This window comes from Apodemus sylvaticus, chromosome 3 (assembly GCF_947179515.1).
Source record: "Apodemus sylvaticus chromosome 3, mApoSyl1.1, whole genome shotgun sequence".
NCBI classification, from domain to species: Eukaryota; Metazoa; Chordata; class Mammalia; order Rodentia; family Muridae; genus Apodemus; species Apodemus sylvaticus.
In genome coordinates this window covers 129,394,706-129,416,952 of record NC_067474.1, presented here as the reverse complement: position 1 = coordinate 129,416,952, position 22,247 = coordinate 129,394,706, and the positions used below count along the sequence as shown (strand labels likewise).

Below are 22,247 nucleotides of genomic sequence, written 5' to 3'. Positions count from 1 at the left end.
TGTGCCCTCCCACCATCTCCCTGCAAGACAAGCAGCCCAGGCTGCAGCTGCAGCAGCTCTAAGCTGGGCCCCAGCCAAGGGACCTAGGACTGGCCCTATTCAGTGATACACCTGGTTCTGCAGAATCTCTCCTTCTTGTGCCCAAGAAGCTTGTAGATGAAGTAGATGTTGGGGTGAATTGATTCAAAGTGCTAGATCTGGACCAGGACAGCAGCAGAGTTCTCCAACCTGTGCAGCACTTCTCCTGGACTATTTTTTCCTTTTCCTTCCTTCCTTCCTTCCTTCCTTCCTTCCTTCCTTCCTTCCTTCCTTCCTTCCTTCCTTCCTTCCTTCCTTCCTTTCTTTTTTCCTTCTTTCTTTTTGGAAGAAAATGAAATGTAAATCAAATCAAATCAAAGATAGACTAGCAATGCTGAGAGACAAATAAGAGTTCCAAGAGAAACCATCAGAATCAGAGACCCACTTGCTTACACTCAGGCGCCCCATAAAAGTACTGAACTGAATGCTATATTATGTTGTGGATGGGCCTGGTGCTGTTCTTGTGAACCAATCCCTTAATGAATAAAGGAGCCAATCACTGGGCGAGTAGGCAGGACTTCTGGGTTGGACAGAGGAAGAAAGAATGCAGGAGACAGGCGCTTTTGGAACAGGGACAGTGTATGGGTAAGATGTAGCTGTTAGAGTTTCCCAGTATCATGGTGGATCTGCAAGGATTTGCCACCAGAGGAATCAGACTTTAATAAGGCTTACAAGATTTGGTTTTTGTTGTTACACCCAGAGATTGAGTTACCATTGTTTCTGAACTAAGTTTGGGTTGCACTTTCCTTCACAGCAGCTAATCTGGGTTTAAGAGAGAAAGGTACAGTAGCAAAAAGTGGGTTTGCCAGATGTGCACCACAAAGGCTGTTGGGGATTTGAAGCACGGGGCTGATGTGATAGTGACCTGCCAGTGAGAACCGAGCAAACTGGATGGAGAGATTTGTGGAGTACTGAGTCAAAGTCTCCATGAGATTAAAAACAGGTCAGCCAATGCTAGCCAGTGCATGGTCGGCCAGGCCGCTGGGACATCAAGAAAAAGGCACAAGCTCAGGAATGTTCGGTTCTCTTTTTTATTTTTTTAGTATTTCCCACAACAATATTATCTATGCAAAGGACCCAGTTCAGACCCATGTAGGCCCTGAGACTGCTGCTCCAGTCTCTATGAATTCATATGAGCCGACTCAAATATTTGTTTTAGAGCACTTTTTCTCCTGGTTTTCTCTATCTGCCCTGTCTCCCCAACTCCTTCTGCCTCCTGTTCTTCTGGGTTCACTGAGCTCTGAGGAGAGGGATTGGATGGAGACATCTTATTTAAAGCTGTGTACATGTGTGCATGTCAACATTTGTTTTTCCCTTTAGACCATTCGATTCATTTTGACTATACCACAGTGTAAAAGTCACAGACTATGAAGAAGAATTAACCTGATGTACCTATTTTCATCTTCTCTGGGGTGTTAGCCATGTATTTTCTCTTTTTTAATGAAATTCTTTTCTTTCCTTTCCTTCCTTCCTTTCTTTCTTTGTTTCTTTCTTTCTTTCTTCCTTCATTCCTTTCTTTCTTTCTTTCTTTCTTTATTCTTTCTTTCTTTCTTTCTTTCTTTCTTCTTTTCTTCCTTCATTCCTTTTTTCTTTCTTTCTTTCTTTCTTTCTTTCTTTCTTTCTTTCTTTCTTTCTTTCTTCTTTCTTTCTATGTATGTGAATACACTGTCACTGTCTTCACACACACCAGAAGAAGGCATTGGATCCCATTACAGATGCTTGCTATCCATCATGTAATTGCTGGGAACTGAACTCAGGACCTCTGGAAGAGCAGTCAGTGCTCTTAACCGCTGAACCATCTCTCCAGCCCCTATATTTCCTTTTTTATTTTTTATTAGATATTTGCTACATTTACATTTCAAATGTTATCCCCTTTCTTCATTTCCCCTCCAAAAACCACCCATCCCATCTCCCCCTGCTCACTTTCCTGACTGGCATTCCCCTACACTGGGGCATCAAGCCTTCACAGGACCAATGGCCTCTCTTCTCATTGATGTCTGAAAAGGTCACCCTCTGCTACATGTGTATCTGGAGCTATGTGGCCCCTGTATTTTCAATACTACACAGTATAGTTGGAAGAAGTGTGTCTTTCGTATCCTTTCAAATGTTGAATGTCATGTCTGGGTGGTTTGGACACATAGAAAATATTAATTTTATTTGCACTAGGTTTTATTTTTTATTTTTAAAATAAAAATTGTAATTAAAAATTATAAAATATTTTAATTTTACTTCATTTTATTTAAGTAGGTTCAAGAGGGATGATATATGCCAACTAGAGAAGCATAGAATATCATTTTTACTTTGAAGTTCAGAATATCTGGGATGATTTAGCTGGTTATTCATTTCAACAGTCCTGCTATGCTGTTGAAGAAGCTGTTTTATATGTGGATAATATCCATAGTTGGCTTATGTCAGTTCTAAGAGACGCTTCTTGATAATCATGGTGGGATTTATCACTCACTGGCACCTTGAGGCCATTGTTAGGACACACAGACAGAAAAACTGTTGGGGAGGCCAGTGGGATGTAGCAGAGGGAAGGACAGAGAAACAGGAGGCCTGGTGACTCCCCAGCAGACAGGTGGGAAGAGAGGCAGGTGGGCTGATAGAAGCAGGAAGCAAAAACTCAGGCAAAGTATAGGAGCAGTGACAGATAGGATGGCAGGTGCAGGCACTCGGACTCCGTCATGGTCCCCAGTAGCACTATTGGAGCTTCCTGAGATGCAGGTGGATCCCATTCTTGGACTTTAATGCGAGTTGTTGAATAGGGATGGGGACCCTGGTGGGATCTGGCAGTAGTTCAAATCGGAGCAGGGTCAGGGCCACAGTGACCTTCAGTGCATTCATGGCAAATTGCTTCCCAATGCAGTTCCTGGGTAAGAAAAAGCCAATAAAAACAAAACAAAACAACCCCCACACACACACACAAAACAGAAACAAAACAACAGCACCAACAAAATGGTCTCCTGTTCTGTGCAGAGCTGGGCAGGGATTGTTCCCTTACCAAGACTGCCTTTCCCTCATTCACACATCCATCTCTGCTTCTGTGTCTTGACAAGCCCCACCCCGCCTCCCAGAACTAAGTCTGGCCCAGTGCTGCTTTCAGAAGGGTGACATTCGTTAGGAGAGGACAAGCATCTAGGGGACAGTCTAACAACATTTACCGTTATACATTCCATATTTGGGTGTTCACTTCTTCCACTGAGAATTTTAAGTTTCCCCAGTAACACCAGTGGTCAGAGCTACCAAGGAAGAGGCAGAGCACACTTCCAAGGTATAACTTGGTAAAGAATTGACAACCTTCAGCGGTGAACCAGATGTTGACAGAGACGTTACCAGTCTGGAGATCTTCAAGCTGCCTTCCCATCTGTCTCCACTCAGTGCTTAGACTCAACTCTTCCCTTAGTTCTATAGTACTCATCTTTTCTAATATTCCTTATGCAAACTTAATCATTTTCTCCCCAAATTCTCTGGTATCCATAAATCTCCCCTCCTTACAGACCCTTCATGCCTTCCTTCAGGTAGGATAGTGTACGTTTCCACCAACTGTTCAATGAGCTACAAAGTTGTGGAAGACTGAGGGAATGACGTGTGTGCTTCAAGGGTCAGTGTCTGATTCTGTGTAACATAAATGTGGTCTTATTTAGTCAGGGGAGGACCCATTTCTCTGGGTCCCACTTTTAGGACACTCTTAGGAATTTGATGGCCTCTAAGAAGCAGAAAGTAGTCTAACAATAAGGTCGCTCCCTTTCTGACTGCTGACTTCATTCAGAGATCATTTTCTATTCCTCCCTATCCACTTTTCTCTTTTTATCTAGTGTTCAGGGACTGAAAGGGTAGAAAAGGGAAGGAGAAGAGTGAAAGAAAAGGAACCTGGAAAATAGGTTCTGGTCAGCTACAGAGCAGAACTTGGCATAGTAGGCAGAGCAATTAGTCCTCTGTGTTTGCATTAAGCAGAAAATATAACGCACACAAGAATGTAATAAAAGTGAATTTTAAATTTCCCTGAGAACTGACCTGTGTGTACTTTACTTTCTTAACAACCTGGCAGCTAGAAGGGAGTACCTGACCCACAGCATGAAACCAAGGAGCATTCTAGGGGTGTAATTTGTTTAAAGCTTGTTCCGGGAAGGTTGATCCAGAATTTTAAGGACGCACACATTCGTTGAAACTATCCTACCTTCTACTAATATTTTTAAGATTTTTTTTTGAGAATTGTATGCTTTACAGAATTTTTTGTAGTTGCTATGATTCCTTCCACTAAATACTGAGCTTACCCCCTTCCCCAGAACTTGTCAAATGCTTTGCTTTGGTTTAAAATGGGTTTATCCCCTCACACATAATTTACTTTCACCTCATATATGCCCATGAGTTTTTGTGTGTACATACATGTCTGTGCATGTGTATTTAGAGTAAATAATTTATAAGAGAAATTTCAACATATAAGGTCTCACTTTTCCTGTCAAGTTTTGATAACTAGGAACCTTGTAAATGGCACATAGATACTGACATATAGTTGAAGTTTATGTTCCAGAGAGTGCTGACATGGACGTGATGCACATTGGTGAAAGCTCCCCTAGAAATGCCAGGGTGGCTTTTCAATCATTATACTCAACAACTGCACATGGCAAACATCTGGAAAGCAAACCTTGGCAAAGGTTTCCATTTGCTGCCGTATTCCAGCATTAGAGAACTACTCAAGAAGGGTGCAGGGCTGGCTCAAGAAGGTGTGGAGAGGGGAGTCCTGGCAACTGAAAAAGCACAGCACCTGAATTAAATCCACATTACTCTGTCTCTAATGGGGAAGGACATAGCAGAATATATTGAGGAAGGGAAATCTGCTGACACTGAAACTGGCTGGCCATCAAAGGGTTACTTGACTAACATTTCCACTGAGTGCTCTGAAATGTCACCTTACACTCACACCCACAACAAGCTTCTCTTCTAAACACCAACAAACAAAAGCATGCCTGCCTGGCACATATGAACATGGGCCACATACATCAGGTACAATTCACCTCTCCCCCATTCCCTACCCTATTCATGCTTTACCTTGATCCTCCTGAGAAGGGCAGGAAAGCATAGCTGTGTTGGGCAGAATCCACTGCAAACCTGGAAGGATCAAACACCTGCAGAGAGAATTCCAGGGCAAAACAGGCAGTGGCCACACCCTTGTTCTTAACCTTTGAGGGACAGAACTCTCAGGAGAGACTGGGAAGAGACACTGGAATTGGAATATGTTTCCCTCTGTACTCCAGCAATGCCTACCTCTGGATTTGGCCACACTTTTGGGTTGTGGTGAAGGGCATAAAAGTGGAGCACAACTGTGATACCTGTGGGGCAGGTGGAAGAGAAAAAAATGCATGGAATGAATGTCTGGTCTGATGGACAGCAGGGTCCTTGTATGCATGAAAGACCTGGTTCCATGAATCCACGTTGGTCAGCGTGATCTTGTTGGGAAGGTGAAGAACAGATGATGATGATTGTGGAATACATGTAGGAAAGTATTAGGGACCCATTGTGAAGTCACTCTAAGTGACCACTCACATTTGTCAAATGCATTCCATGCACTGGAGAACATAAAACATTAACTGTGCTCTCTATCAACAGTTAGAGAATACCTCAGACCAGAGGAAATACAGTTTATGACACAGAACTTACTGGTCCCTTCCCTTGGTGTAACGAACCACATCACACTCATCTCTACCTCATCTCTCCATCCTTTGCTTTCTGGAAGTGAGACTTTTATAGCTCTAGTCATGAATGCACTTCCATTGATTATGGGTGTTAAAGACCCTGAGGGTTGAGTCATCACTGTGTAAATGAATATTTTTAAAAAAAAATACATCACAATGGAAGCAGACCACACATTCAAGCCAGTGTAAAGAATGCTTTTAAGAGTATACAGTTGCTAGTGAGATGGTACAGCGGAAAAGAACACCAACTGCTTTCCCGAAGGACCTGAGTTCAAATCCCAGCAACCACATGGTGGCACACAACTATTTGTAATGAGATTTGAAACCCTCTTCTGGTGTCTGAAGATAGCTACAGTGTACTTACATATAATAATAAATAAATCTTAAAAAAAAAAGACTATACAGCTAAGAAAGAAGTGATCAATTTGTGCTATCAGGGAGCACTGGAGGACATTGGATTCTAAAAATAGCAGTATTTGAGAGAACTGTCCACTCTTCTAGAGGACTTGGGTTCAGTTTTCAGTATCCTCGTGACAGCTGACAACAGTATATATAATCAAAACCCTCTCCTGGCCCTCAGTGGCACTCCAGACATGTAGTACACAGACATAATATGCAGGCAAAACACCTATCCACATTAAGAGAAACAAATAAAGGAATGAGCTATCATATCTCAGAGTGGAAAAATCATGAAATATGAATAAAGAGACCTATTACCATGAAAGTACAGGTTCCAAAGGTTATTGAACAATGATAATGACATTCTAGTTAAATGGAAAAACACATGTCATTTTGCCATAATATCTTTCCAGATTTACTTTCAAGGAGAAGAAGACTTAATGACTGCAAAACTCTGGAAAGACATGTAAACTTCTGATCCTGCCTTGTCACCAGAACACTCAGGGCATTGAAGGTAAAAGCTCATCATACCTTTAGGTAAGGAGCGTCCATCAGGGAAGGTCACAGGTGAGCTGAGCTCTCTGCAGACACATGGTACGGGTGGGTAGAGCCTCAGAGCCTCCTTGATGCACATGGTGGTGTAGGGCATCTGACGCAGGTGGCCCCTGAAAAAATGCCCATCTTGAAGAGCAAGCTGAGCCTGAGAGAACCAGAGACGTCTTAACAGGAAGACATGTTTCATTTTTTCTTGAGTTCTCACTCACCATGTGATGGGGGATCCATCCCCAAGAAGGCTCTGGATCTCCTTTCTGCATCTGTGCTGGTGGTCAGGATGTGTGGCCAAAGCATAGAAGATCCAGGAGATACCACTGGCTGGTGTGTCATGACCCCCAAACATAAATGTGTCTACCTCAGCACGCAATTCTTTGTCAGACAAGCTGTTCCCATCCTCCATCTGGAGAGTCCATGGTGAGAGAGCAGTTTTTGTCACTTAGTTTAATCCTGGGCAGTCTCGGGACTCAGTTCTACCTACTCACTCTGGAGAATAGAAGGATGTCCAGGAAATCCAAACATCTCTTTCCTCTGAGCTTCTCTGTTGATTCCTTGTCCTGTAGCTGAGCCTTCCTCAGCTTGACAACTCGGTCTGTTCCGTGAAAATGGGTAAGAGACAGGGATGAGAACTACAACAACCGTCAGCAGGTCTGTGACTTCCCCAGTCCCAGTGTGAGTGCTCTATAGAGCTCAGGAAGCATGCAGAGTCAGGAGTGTTGAGAGTCTAACACCATCTGAAGGATGGCTAGTTGTCCCCTCTGGACCATGGCTCATGCAGTGTCTGCTTGACTTGCTTTAATGGGCATCAAACAGCATTGCTAAAAGAGTGGCAGAGGCGATCACTCCTAGGCTTTCACTCTCCCATCTCTATTACCAACACTGGTGCTAGGGAAATACCCAGGATAAATGCATGTAAATCTTTTAGGAATACTGAGGCATTGAGCCTACTTAAGATGGCATGATCAGTTCATTTAGGCTGAACCTGTTAAAAGAGCTGAGACAGAGGAGTGAACAAAACCTGTGTGTTCATGGGCAATCTGACAGACAGAGTTGGTCCTTCGGCCATGGGAAGTCAGATTGTAGATAATGTCACTGTGGAGGAAGACATTCTTCATACGGGAAATCATTAGGTTTCTCAGCTCACTAACAGCCTGGAGGTAGGACTGAGAATTCCTGAGGGAGAGAATACAAAACAGGCTAGTAATAGGAACATCTGGTCTGGAAACAGAGTTGAGTCTGTGAGGATTCCTCATGAGAAGGTTGACTGAGTAGCAGTGAGGTACACATCCATTCTGTGTTACACCCTGTGAATGGGGTATATGACTAGGTCAGGGTTGGATCTGCTTTGTAGTTAGAACTTGCCTGATCCCAGGGTCAGAATCTTGCTTTCTGTGGAGATGAACATGCTATAAACCCTACATGTCTTCTCTGGTGAGGCCCATCAGTTAGTAAGAATAAGGTCCCTGCCCATACAGAGTAGTCACTGACCTGTCCAATTGGACACTGCCCTGGTAACTGAAGGCACACTTCATGATGGTGTCCAACATCATCAAGGAGACTGGGTGAAAGATCTCTAGAGTGATGTCTTGGCAAGCAATCTGCTCCCATTTGTCCTGTGATGGGATTGTGACATGGTTTTCTTATTCCCCAGAGGTGCTGTGCAAATTACACTAGAGTCTTCTCTCCACACCAGATACTCAGCTCTACACACCTGCAAGTACCCTCTTATCATAAGAATGTGAAGATAGATTTGTTCTGCCATGCCTGTATCTCAGAAAATCCATTACTGGATTGAATAGTTCTCTCAATATCATGTTACAGTATTTAAATTTTTGGTATTAGTTATGACCTTTAAGCTTTACAAAGTCTTAGCCCCCTCAGTGCTCATAAGGATAAATTAGACTTGAAAAATTGACCATTTCTCAAACATGAACATAAAACGTGTTTGGGAAAAGAAAGGCAATGGGACAGCAGGTGTGTTCCCAATGGGGCCATCCTGATATCATTTCCTCTTTGTTTGTCAAAGTCAGGTGAGAACAATGTACTGAGGGCAGTAATGAAGGGGGTTAGAAATAACATTTCCTGTGGGAAGGAAGGGAGAGTGCAGTAGATTTCCCCACAAGAATGAAGTTCTGGCTTATATTTCATAGTCTAGTCACTGTTCATTACAGCATTAGTAGATTCTAAGTTTGAGAGGGATTAAGTGTCATCCTTGGATGTCTGTCATGCCACTTAAACCACCACTGACTAACCAGCAAGGGACGGCCATCCTGACGTCTAGGGGAATGACTGTTATAGTTCACTTTGCTGCAGCTTGGAAGCAGGAAGTGGGTTTACATCTTGCACAATGGTCTCTCCTTAGATATGCGCAAACTATGTGCATCCCCTGACAACAGAAACACTTCTGTCTTATCTGCTTTTTAAATAAATAAGAAATTATTTTCACAGAAGTGGCTTTAGAATGATATTTGTGTCTTTTGACTATTTACTTAGAGAATAAAACATGACTGTGAAGGTGTGTGTGTGGGTGCATGTGTGCGTGTGTATGTGTGTGTGTGTGTGTGTGTGTGTGTGTGTGTGTGTGAGAGAGAGAGAGAGAGAGAGAGAGAGAGAGAGAGATAAGGGGAAGCAGGGAGGGACAGAGGGACAGAGGGACAGAGGAAGAGGACTCACCAGCATCACCTGCACAGAGTCTGCCATGATCTCCACATAGGGCTTGAGGATGTCATAGTGGAATGCTGGTGTCAACATCTGACGATGCTCGAACCACTTATGTCCATTCAAAAAGAACAAACCATGTCCTGGGCAAGAATTGGTTACATGAGTGACTCCAGTGGTTAGTGGGACCAGAGGAAAGAGTTGGCATAATCTCAACTGCAGATAGTGAAAGTTCTGAAGTAGGATAATGGAGTAAGAAGAAAACCCTAAACAGGTATAGCAAAGAGTAACAGTTTTCAGGATTGGGCCATTAAATCTGGTGTGATCAGCACAGATGTGACTAAAGCTGAAAAGATCTCATTGCACACTCTAGTTTATAGTGTTTGCATGTGCATATGGATGGAGGGCAAATGTCTACATAGCCTGTGAAACTAGAAGAGAGACCACAGGAGAGGAACAAGAGGAACTGAGGAAAGGAGGAGAGGCAATGTAGCACATGGGCCATGAGAGTGGACAGAGGCCACAGGGAGGCTGGAAGGTTCCAAGGGGGCCTGGGATGGGGGAGAAGCAGGAGAGAGTAGAAATTTCTAAACATAACTTTTTTTAAAAACTCTTAAACAAAATCTAATAGTGTTTTTGATGGTTTGAAATAGAAAACATTTTTTAAATGGAGTTGAAAGCTGCATAAGAAGGAGCACAAAAAAGTGAGTCTGAGAGGATTTAGAGATAATGAAGACCAGTTGCAGAGAAGGAGATGAGAATCAGGCAATTCCAATCAACATTAAGAAGACTAAGAAGGACAGTGAGTTGGTTCAATGGTTAAGAGCACAGGATGTTCTTCCAGAGGACACAGGTTACGTTCCAAGGATCACATGGTGGCTAACAACAATTTGTAATTCCAGTAGCTGGCAACTTATGTCCTTTTCTGCCTTCTACAGAGACCAAGAGTGCATATGATACACAGACATCCATTTAGGAAAAATATACATAATCATATAAAATTAAAATTATAAAGGTAAGAACTGATTATAAGAGAGGAAAAACAAATCTATAAGGATTATATTAGCACTCAAAAAACATAACTGTAGCATGACCAGAGTCCTGGTCTACAGTTACATACCAAGCCAAGGGGTCAAGAATCTGTAGATGTCAGCCTTTGGGTCTGAAAAAAGAAGGAATTTTTGATTGGGAACTGACCCTCACCTAATAAGCCATCTGCGGTTGAGGCTATGGTTCTTGGTGAATCTGAGTCCCTGTCCTCTCCCACTACAGCTGTCCCTTTGTTTCTCTTAGTACTCTCAAGTGGAATCAGAAATTCAGGCTTCATTGTCCCAGCACACGGACACCCAGGATTGTTCAGAACTGCTAAGAGACACCAAGCAGGTTGTCAGTATCAAGGAGAGGGTGAAACTGTGTGACTTCTACAGTGGGTCATTGCATAGTCTTACGGCCTAGATGACCAGTAATTAGATCTTTCAAACCCAATTTATATTATAAGCAACTGTAACTAAGAAAACAGTGTTTACTAGTCAGTCATCCATAAGAATCATTCAGTATTTAATGAGTAGTATTGGCCTAACTATGGCTGGAACAGTAGGAAATGATAAGATACTTCCCACAGTTTAGCTGCTAATCTTGTCATTTATCAGATTGTAAACATGTACTTGAGAGAAGGGTTTCCTCTGCTGGCGTGGGGTCCACTCTCACCTGCTCTCCCCAGAATCACTTTCATGTAGTCTGGGTCATAGACCTGGATGAAGACTTTGCTCCCCCATATCCAGCGTAGACAGGCTCCTGGGAATTTCTCGACGCATCTTAGTATCCATCTGAGATTCTGGTCCTCTTTGAACTGTTAACAGAAGAAACAAAAAAAAATGTCACCATCTGAACAACAGGCTTGAAGTAGGAATGGTAAGTTAACAGATACAGACACGTGGTGCTGATCTATCCACAGATGCTAAGCGTCTGACTGTGAGGAACTGCAGCATGGTCTATTCTCATTGTGACTGTCCGGGACATGGCATAAAGGTAAGAAAAATGTGACTCCATGTTGTGTCATGTAAATGCTTTCTCTGAATTGCCCTTTTAGTCTTGTTTGATAATTTCCAAATACTGGCTTCCAGGGGGCAAAAGTTAATATGAACTTACACTTGTTAGATTCATGTCTTAACTGTGTTCTGCTTAAAAATTATATATTGAAATGCTAAACCTTTGAACCTCAAAATGTAACACTACCAGGACATAGGGTCTTCATAGAGGAAACCAAAGCAAAATGAAGTATTAATATTAGACCTAACCCACTATATTGCTGTCCTTAGGAGAAGAGGAATTTTGGATAGGAAAATAAACTTGGAGATAGACATTTGGTGGCATAGTTAAGATAATTACCACATACAATCCAAGGAGACAGGCTTGCAATAGAAATCTCTTTAGAGCCCTGAGGAAAAACCATCCCAGTCATCCCCATGACCAAGAGCTTCTAGTCTCCACATTGAGAAACAAGATATTTCTATTGTCTTATCTGTAGCTTTGTAGCTTGTTTATGTTGCAATTCATTCAAACCAGTACAATCCTAAGTCTCCATGCAATGTCATGCAAGGAGGACTGTCAATTTCTCTCTGAAGACTGAGAATTCTGAGGCTGATTGTTACATCCTGTGACTGTATTAGACCCAAACCTGCCATCCCACTGTGGCCTCCCTCTGTTCCCACACGCCTGAGCATCATTACATCTGTGGTGGCAAATGTGGCTCTGAAATCTGACAGCCTTGAGTTCTCAGTGAAATGTTCAGCATTGTCCACAGCAATCCTCCTTTATTTTTTATAAACACCAGCATGTGAGGAGAAGAGTCAGTGAGTGGATGAGTGAACTTCCAGAATGCATGAGGCAAGAGAGATAGACTCTTGGTCTAAAGCCAGTAAGTGAAAGAATTGGAGTCTGGACTGAGAGAAGTCCTGTAGACTCAAAGACAGAAATCAGCAGGGGTGCAGAAGGGATGGAGAGAGGCCATGGTTCCCCAGGCTGCTGAATCCTTCCTTCGGCACATCCCTTCTTCTGTCCATTAAGTGTTGACTGAGGCCCTACTGTGCAGCAGATTCTGTCATAGAAGCTAGTAACACAGGCATAAACAGCAGGAACACTCCTTTCCTCAGGCAGCCCAGGTTCACATGATGGCCAGAACATTACTTTTCTTGCTGTAAAGACACTTCAGTATGCTTTCTAGGTCAGGTCTGTGTGGCATGCATAAGAAGTTTGTCAGAGTCTGATTGTGACAGGCTAGTCTCTGTGTCCACCTTGTTTAATTGAGTGTTGTGAGGGTTGCAGAAGGTGTTTTAGGATTCACCTACTGGGGGGATGAGACACTGAAAGACAGCTGAGCTTGGCAGAGAACAAAATGTTCCCTGTGCAGTCAGTGGATGAACACATGAACAGCACAGAGGGATTCACTAATAACCGTTGGCACTTACCTATGTCAATGTCAGATTCCTTCTGAGGAACAAGAGATCATCACTGAGCAAATGTGTTTGCATTTGTGCTATAGCAGGGGAATGTGGATTAGTCTATCCTGACAAGCGTTGAGAACCATCCTGCTAGGGTGGCACTGCTTAATGTTTCCTGATCACATTCATCCTTGTAACTGCTCTGTATTTTAATCCACCATAGGCACCGTCCAGTGAGTGCTCTTGACTGTTAGGTATAAGATTCAATTCACTGTGAGCCCCTCGGTTTGACCCTGGAAACACCTTAGAAGATGCTTTTTAGCAGAGTAACATGTGCCTTTTCTAATCTCAACACACATGCACTCTTCTGTCTGCCACTCCTGCTCCACCTCTGCCACTGCTTCTATTTAGTGCACACATGAGTCCTTGATGTTTCCAACTTATGCAATGACAGAGGCAATGAATATAAATGCCTCAGCATGGCAAAGGTTAGAATTTAGGGATGTAGTTGCCATAAACTACCAGAAGCTGAGAGGTTGATCATTCAGTATCACCAAAATACTATTTATACAGATAAAAACTATCCACCTACTGGGTGTCTACCTGGACCATCAGTATCACTCCAGTGTCACTAGAGAATGTTTACTTGTTACTTCTGTCAACTGTTAGCTCCAAAAAGAGTACCACTTAGATGGTAACTGTTGTGTCAAATAGTAGGTCATGTCTCAAATCAAGAACTAATCTGTCAGGGAAATGGAATGGGAGTGGGACTGCGATGGGGATATAAAATGAATGAATGAATGAATGAATGAATGAATAAACAAATGGAAAAATAAAATAAATGAAAAGAGAACTAATGTATAAGTTATTAACACAACAATTTTCTACAATCAAGCTTCTTCTATTAGGCTTTGCCCATTTCTTTGCGACAAATATTTATAGTTTCCATATGAGGAGGTTTGCCCTCTGATGACCATAATTTGGCCTCCTAGAAAACAGTGGTCTAGCCCTGAATCCCTACCTTATGGTGTAGAAGGACAGGGGCTCTGAGCTGATCCTCTGGCCCCCAGGCTGCTCCTCCCCTCTCTCCTGGGCTACCTTATGCCTGTGCGAGGCTGGGTACTGGGATTCCAGGAGTGCATGGTGTCCTTCCCTGCAGGTCCCAGTCCAGAGTTCATGGTAGGAGAACTGGGAGACACACAGACCCTATTTAATGGGAGAAACTCAAATGTCAATGTCCCTTAGTGGAAGGACATCAGGCTACTATCTTCCTCATTATTTTTCTGCCATTGCTATGGTTTCAGCCCTAAGTGACCAGTCTTGGAGAAAGTTCATGTGAATTGGTCATTCCTCCTAATATTGTGGAGCAGTCAGAGAAGAATCCATTCTCTCCTTTTGATCTGACTCCTCCTGCCTCCTTGTCTGTATTTACCACAGATAGTGAAGCCAATGGGGCAAGGATTCTGCAATGTTGTTCTTGCATCAAGGCAGAAGTTGGACTGGACATGGAGTGACTCATTATAGAACCCTCTAGAAGATTAGCCTGATTCTTAAAGAGCAGTTGGAACACTAGAGGCGCTCCAACTGGAGAGACACTCGGAAAGGAAGAACCTCAGTCCTGGAAGTGCCAGGCTAGGGAGTCATAAGACAGAAACAAGGAAGGACTGTGGAACAGAGCTGAGCCACAGGAGAACTGACTTCTAATAAAGAAGTGAACTCCACCCAGAGACGGAGCCACCAACCGAGAGCATACACGGGTTGGACAGAGGCCCCGGGGAACATATGTAGCAGATGTGCAGCTCCATGTGGGTCCCCCAACAACTGGAACATGGGCAGCACCAAAAACTGTAGCCTGACTGTGGAATAAGTTCCCCATCATGACTGCCTTGTCTGGTCTGGCCTCAATGGGACAGGATACGCTTAGTCCTGCAGAGACTCAATGTGCCAAAGTGGGGGATCCCCAGAGGTCCCCATCCTCTCAGAGGGGAAGAGGGGGAGGTGAGGAGCAATTCTCTGAGGGGGGACTGAACGGGGTTGCAGTCTTTGGGATGAAAACAAATATTTTTTTAAAAGAAACAAATGAGCCTCATATTACTAAGATTCATAGAAGCAGATAGCAAAGCTGAGATGTCCAGAGGCCATATGCTTGTTAAATAACAGGCTGTGTCTTCCATGTGCATCACTGCTAGAGTCCTTTACTAGCACACCCGAGCTTGGAATCTATGCCCCCCCCCAAAAAAAACCACACAAGGATAGATGCTGTGCACTGTGAAGGATATCTTCATCTTCAGTTCCTGTATCCTCAATTTTCCATGACTATATCCTTAAAGCTAGAATGTATAAGCCCCAGCTCACCCGCTTCCCAGTTCCACTCCTTCCTACCTGGAAGCAATGCCCAAAGAGCCAGTGGGAGGGTGGCGACGGGAACTGCTGGAAGGCTGTGAGCAGCCGCCGCCTGCGCAGATAGTGCTGTGCTGCCTTGAAGAGCAGCAGAAGCAGGCCAATCAGGGAGGCCACTTGGAGGAACCCAGAGATGCATTCCAGAAATCTGGTGGGGCTCAGTGCAGAGATAATCATAGTGTAGTGGCTTCTGAACCATAGAGTGTCCTTCACAGACACTGAAACCTCCTACTTATTCTGCAGACATATCCGAAAGATGCTCCACCTACCTCTGGGAGGGGCAAGACTGAAAGCAGAGCCTGAATCACAGTCCAGAGTTGATGAGCTGTGAAATAATGAGACAGTGGTCATGGCCCTCATCTGTCATTTTCCTTCTCTACCTTTTTGGAAACATTTAACAAGCACCTTGTTTACACTGAAAAGTTCACAGGGACAAAAAATTAGTCACGGATCTTGAATTTATAGGATTAATACTCTAGCTAAAGCAAGTTTAGTATATATAGCTCATTCCTTTCCAGAAGAATTATTTTTCTCAGTAAAAGAGTTATTAAGAGTTCAAGAAGACATAAGAAACCTTTGTTGGAAGCAGAAGTGCCCAAGTGAGGATGTCTCAATCCCACTTTGGAGGAAGAAGAAAGCAGTCACTGGAGGGAGTGGGAAGGAAGGAGCTGGGTGGGAAAGGGGACGGGGAGGGAAGAGAAGAACATGATTAGGTATTGGTAGGGAACAGGACTGAAGCCCTGAAGGCCAGCAGAAAGAATGGAAATGGGCAACCTTGGGAGGAAGAAAGTGAGAGGATTCTATAGAATGTTCCAGAGACCTGAGAGATGAGAGTCTCTCAGGACTCAAAGGAAGGGACCTTAGATGAAATGCCTTACAGTAGGGAAAGTGAACTTCTAGAGTCCACCTCCAATAGAAAGACAGGGCCTCAAGTGGAGGGATGTGGTTGCCTTCACACAGTCAAAACCTCTGACCCAGAATTGTTCCTGTCTGAAAGAACTGCAGGGTCAAAAATGGAAGAGAGCCTGAGGGAAAGGAAGTCCGGTGTCAAGCCCAAACTGGGATCCAGCTCAAGGGGAGGCCCCAAGGCCTGACACTGTTGCTGATACTGTGGTGTGCTTATAAACAGGAGCCTAGCACGACTGCCCTCCAAAAGGCCCTACAAGCAGCTGAAAGAGTCAGATGCAGATATTTACATCCAACCAATCGACAGAAGCTGGTAGTCCCTGTGGTTGAATTAGGAAAAAGATGGAAGAAGCTGAGGAGGAGGGTGACCCTATAGGAAGAAGAGCAGTCTCAACTAACCTGGACACTCTAGATTGGTCTGACCACCGACCATGCAGTATATACCAGCTGATATGAGGCTCCCAGCACATATACAACAGAGGACTGCTGGGTCTTGACTCATTGAAAGAAGATGCACCTAACCCTCAAAAGACTTGAGGCTCCAGAGAGTGGGGAGGTCTAGTGTGGTGAGGGTGTGGGCATGGGGACATCTTGGAGAGGGGGTAAAGGTTGGGATGTGGAACAGTCAGAGGGGAATAAAGTTTGGATTGTAAGAAAAGATTAAAGAATAAATAAATAAAACAGAAACTTTTGTTATACTCCTGAGCTTCCTGGTGTACCTCTCTTTATGTCATCCCAAAGATCTAATGTTAATATCAAGGTCACAATATTAAACACTACAAAGTTTCAAAGTCCCATAGTCTTTAAATTTTCAAAAACACATTAAAATTCGTTCTCTTTAAAACACCAAAAGCCTCTTTCAAAACTCAAGCCTCTCTAAAGTAACCAAATCTCTAAAGTATCCAAAACCTCCTAACTGTGGGCTTCTGTGGGGACCTGGACGGGGGAGCTGTCCTGGAGCGAGAGCAAGACTGAGACTTGCCCAAACCCCAAAAATCTCATCCTGAGCCTGGCAGGAGTTAGGACTGCTCTCTCCCTGTCCCCACCCTGTGTGCTCTGGAGCACTGCCCTGGCCTCCCACACCTCTGAGGACAGCCAAGTAGCCCATGGCCAGACTACAAACAAGTAAGTCTCCCCTCCCCCCTCCTCCTCTCTCTTACCTGTCCACTAGGTTCTTGGAATTCCTCTTTATGTAAATGACGCCTTCCCAGGCTTCCATCCTAGTCAGTAAACTGTAATTTCCTAACCACTCCCCTATTTTAGCCTTTTCACCCCAAATGAAGTTGAGCTGTTTCCCTGAAGCTCATCCAGGAAGTCAATCTGTCAGTGTTCATGCCTTCTGAGCCATGGCCCCCAACCCACCCCCACCTGCAACCACATCCTGCTACTGCTCCCTTCATCCTCTGTGACCAATGGCCAACAGCCTTAAGGGAGAAGGGAGGGCCTAAGTAAGTTACATTTTTTTTTCTCCAAGCGAGACCAGGGCACAGTCACCATAAAAATCAAAGCAAAACCAAACTCTAACAGGTAAATAACTCAGTGCCCAATGTTCCAATGTGTGGGATTCATTTATGATCCTCTGGGCTCCAGAGGGCTTAGAAAGTTGCACTTTCTAGGGCTCTGCCTTTGACAGCACTCAGCTTATCTTTTTGTTTTATGTGTTTGTTTGTGGGTTTTTTGCTTTCTTTCCTTTTTTTCTTTTATTGGATATTTTCTTTATTTACATTTCAAATGTTAACCCTTTTCAGGTCTCCCCTTCGGAATCCTCCTACCCCATCACCCCTCCCCCTGCCTCTATGATGGTGCTCCCCTACCCACTCACCCACTCCTGCCTTTCTGACCTGGCATTCCCCTACACTGGGGCATCGAACCCCTTCGGGGCCAAGGGTCACTTCTCCCACTGATGTCCAAGAAGGCCATCCTCTGCCACCTACGGGGCCAGAAACATGGGTACCTCCATGTGTACTCTTTGTTTGGTGGTCCCGTCCCTGGGAGCTCTGGGGTTTGTCTTTTTGACTCAAGCCACTTCCACTCCACAGCTGCTACTGTCCTTGTGGGTTGTCTCATGGTAGTAGTATCTCCAAAATGCTGGAGTCTCTTTTGAAGCTCTGCTGAACCCTTCAGTGCCTCTCTTGGGACCTCTTCAGTGATTTTGACCCTACCACATGGAGCCAAGTCTAACTTCTCTCCATGACCTTTTCCGTCCTGGCATTCCAAGCGTGATTGAAGAAGTACCTTAACAATGTCCTCTCCCAACCTCCTGGTGCCAAACCTCAGGTCCTCTTCATGACCCATCCATGCCTTCAAAGTCAGTACTACTTTGGAGACAATTATGCAATACCAATTTCAGCTTGCAGCACAGGGTACAGACTTCGACCCCTTTGGACTACAGCTTCTGTGTGCTGACCTTGAAGAAACTCTGAACAGGAGATTTAATTTTTAATATTTTGAGATTATAATATGACTACAACATTCTTCCCTTTCCTCCCTCAAACCTTTCTATATACCTCTTCCCACTCTCCTTCAAATTCATGATGTCCTTTTTCATTAATCACTATTATACACACACACACACACACACACACACACACACAGAGAGAGAGAGAGAGAGAGAGAGAGAGAGAGAGAGAGACTGAAATACAACTTACTCAGTCTGAATAATGTTATTTGTCCGTATGTTTTCAGGGCTGAACGTTTGGCACTGAACATCCAATTGGTATACTCTTTACTAGCGAAGGCCATTCTTCCAGCTCCCAGCTTTCCTTAGTTGAGGGTTGAGGCCATCTACTTCGACATGTTCATTGATGTCAGTCATCTTTGTTCAGCTCATATTTAGCTGGTCATGTTGGTGAACCTCATGTATATAGTTTCTGGTGTTCCTAGGTGACACCATCTGACAGCAAACTACCTAGCCCTCCTCTTTTACAATCTTCCTGCCTCATTGAGGTGGTTTGAACTGTAGAGAGCGTTACTGGAAGCCATGCCACCTGGCAGGAACTTGACATTGACCAAGGTGAAGTTCCTCTCCCAGCCTTTGAGCTGGAATTCCTGTGTTAGCCATAATCCTAGCCTCCACCTAGGGTGGAGTGCTCAGACAGAGGTGAAGCCCATTGTTCTCCAAGAACCTGCAGTTTCCTAAGAAGCACAGCCTCCAGACACTAGACACCTGTGGAGCAAGTGAACTGGTTCTACGAGAGTTTCCAGCCTTTGGAGGAAGGGTTCCCCCAAATGCCCCACCTATATATATATTTGGAGACCCCCATTAAACTTTGAGCCTTGATCAGGAAATTTGTCTTGGCTTCATGTTTCTCCTGCCACTCCATTCTATCCCCAGCTTTCCCTCCAGGTAACCTAGTAACCTATTTGACATAACTGTGGTCAGTTACATTGAACATGCTTGGCCACTATTAGGAGCTGTCCTTGTTAGAGGTGTGGCCTTGTTGGAGGAAGTGTGTCACTATAGGAGTGGGCTTTGAGAAGCTCCTCCTAGCTGCCTGAGGACCATCAGCTCCTTCTTCCTATGGAAGAAGATGTAGAACTCTCAGCTCCTCCAGCACCATGCCAGCCTAGATGCTGTTGTGCTTCCTGCCATAATAATAATGGACTGAAACTCTGAACCAATAAGCCAGCCTCAATTAAATGTTGTCCTTTATATGAGTTGCTTTGATCATGGTGTCTGTTCACAGGAGTAAAAGACAAACTAAGACACTCATCTTCTCCTTGACAGAAGATTTATGCCTCAGTAATGGTGGTCTCTTCCTAACCACAGCTGATTCTTCAGTCTCAGCTGACCATTGTCAATCATCCCTGCAAAGCAAAGGTTTCACTTTAGTGGTTCTTAATTTAAAAAAACAAAAAACAAAACAAAAAAAACTTTACAAACAGCACTTGCAGTATATTTAATAGACTCAACTTTCCTCAGAAACTTCCCAAGTCTGGCCTCCGTGGTCTGCACTGCTTTGAGCATTACTTTTCAACTTCCACAACAGGTCATTGAGCTCTGAGAGATCAGTGGCTTTTTCTACCCAAATTCAGATGCCACCACAGTTCTCTCCAAACACATGATCAGGTCTGTAGCAGCAATACCCCACTCTCAGGAGCTAATTTTGGTCTTAGGGTTTTTATTGGGATAAAACAACATGACCAAAGGCAACTTGGTAAGGACTGAGTTTATTCCATCTGACAGCTTTTAATGCATTATCTAGGGAATTTAGGGCAGGAACTCAAGCAAGGAGGGAACTGGGAGGTGGGAATGATGCAGAGGTCATGAGGAATGCTGTTTACCCCCCATGCTCCTCCTTGGCCTGCTCAACCTGTATTCTCAGAGCTCCAGGACCACAGGCCTAAGAGCAGCTTCACCTACAATACTCTGGACACTCCCACATCAATCACTAATTTAGAAAATGCACCATGGACTTTCACACAGGACAGGCTGTTTGGGGGTATTTTCTCAACTGAGGTTTCCTCTTCCCAAATGACTCCATCTTCTTTCAAGCTGACACAAAACTACCTAGCACAATCTCCTTCCAAAATATCTCTAGAGGGAAGCTCATTCTTTTAATCATTCAACAAATTTGACACCATCTTCCACTCTTTGTTTTTGAGACAGGTCCTCTCTACATAGCCCTGGCTGTCTTGGACCTCACTATATATACCAGGCTAGTCGTGAACTCAGTGAGATTGTCCTGCCCCTGTCTCCTGAATGATTAAAAGCATGCACCACATATCTGGCTAAAACTTCTTAATTAAAAATTTAAAAGAATTTCATACATGAATATTATACTTACATCATCTGCCCTTCCCTCTCTCCCTTCTAATTCTTCCTATGTCCTCACACCGCTTCCTCTCAAATCATGGCCCCTTCTTAGTTATTATTTTACCTGTTCTTTAATTATTAATTTTACACACACACACACACACACACACACACCTAATGAGTCCATTTAGTGTTGCTCATAGGTATGTGTTTTGGGCTAACTATTTGAGATCGGATAACATTATCTGGGGATTTGTTCTTGGAGAAAACTCATTCTCCCTCTCAAAGTAACCATTATTTACATGCAATTCTTCATCTAAGGGTGGGGAAGTTTTTCCTGTCCACATTGCCATGTCAGTTAGTGTCATTGTGCAATTTGTTTAGGTGATCATATTGTGGCAATGTCATGGGTGCAGCTCCCTTGTCTTATGTCTTATAGCAGATATTAGGGTTTTCTTGCTCTTGTAATTTTTCCATCCTCTTTCCCATGATGTTTCTTGAGCCTTAGGTATGGACGTTGTGCTGTAGATATATGAGTTGGGTGTGGATACCCTGTGATCTTTTGTTTTCTGCACCTGACTAGTTGGTGGCCTTCTGTAAGGGTCTCATCTGATTCATAAAGAAGCTTTTTTTATGGGAATGAGAGCTGCACCTGTCTGTGGATACAAGGACCATCATTTAGAATGGAGGTGGTAATTAAACTGATTTAGGAAAGTGGCAGTAACAGGTTATCCTTTAGAGCCTGTGATGTCACCATCATGGTTAGTTGGCTAGGGTTATAGAACCAAGCATGAGTTCCCTCCTATTGTTTAGGTCTCAAATCCAATTAGATGACTGTTGGTTACCTTCAAGATGTAGGTACCACCATTGCACCATAGGGCCATCCTACCATGCTTGTCATTGATGGACTTTATGGGTGTTACAGGAGGTTAGAACTATTACTGGCTTTTCTCCCTTGGCATGTTCTTGTACTATGGAAGCTGGTCCTTGGGGAAGAGGCTTCCAAGTCATTTCTAAATCCTCTGAATCTTGTGTCTGACATGCATGGTGTCTTCTACAATATGGTCTTGCCTTAAAGTTTTGGCAGTCAGCCAAGGGCAACAACAATAACTTGTATTAGTCTAGAAGCTTCTCCTCTGACTAGCAATCTTAAAAGAAGTTTCCCATATCTGACACTAAGGTGAGATAGGCCACTCCAAGTGGCATAAATTATAACACTTATATTATATATTTATTTTTATGTAAACATAAAACTATGCTTCCTTGTGGCCTTTTCAAACACTCTTAGTGTTATTCGTCCCTCTTTCCTCTTCTTTCTTCCCTTTTCTAGAAAATTTCTCACTGTCTTTCCTCCCCTCTTCATAG

The 22,247-nt window shown here is 43.7% G+C and overlaps 1 protein-coding gene across 4 annotated transcripts; it reads right to left on the bottom strand.

Annotated features, from left to right (window-relative positions):
- Positions 1-2,698: 2,698 nt before the first annotated feature.
- LOC127680047 (cytochrome P450 4A12A-like) lies at positions 2,699-15,397 on the bottom strand. 4 transcript variants are annotated; one of them, XM_052175618.1, is made up of 12 exons: positions 15,203-15,397; positions 11,088-11,229; positions 10,501-10,542; positions 9,396-9,523; positions 8,211-8,335; positions 7,741-7,895; positions 7,208-7,314; positions 6,935-7,125; positions 6,702-6,835; positions 5,344-5,408; positions 5,128-5,204; positions 2,699-2,947 (listed from the first exon to the last, which is right to left on the bottom strand). In XM_052175618.1, exons 1-12 carry the CDS (start codon positions 15,395-15,397, stop codon positions 2,779-2,781), a joined length of 1,530 nt encoding a protein of 509 aa, XP_052031578.1. In that variant the 3' UTR covers positions 2,699-2,778. The 4 variants fall into 4 exon arrangements, with proteins under 4 accessions (XP_052031578.1, XP_052031580.1, XP_052031579.1 ...); XM_052175620.1 differs by having other exon boundaries at positions 7,741-7,814; XM_052175619.1 differs by having other exon boundaries at positions 11,088-11,220.
- Positions 15,398-22,247: the final 6,850 nt, after the last annotated feature.

Excerpts from the sequence above, each read along its gene's own strand:
- LOC127680047 (XM_052175618.1), bottom strand. The coding sequence starts at position 15,397 with ATGATTATCTCTGCACTGAGCCCCACCAGATTTCTGGAATGCATCTCT. Across the intron at positions 9,524-10,500 it reads ATTCTTGACCCCTTGGCTTG|GACATGGTTTGTTCTTTTTG; the intron begins GTATGTAACTGT and ends ATTCTTGCCCAG. Across the intron at positions 5,409-6,701 it reads TGGACGCTCCTTACCTAAAG|GTATCACAGTTGTGCTCCAC; the intron begins GTATGATGAGCT and ends CCTGCCCCACAG.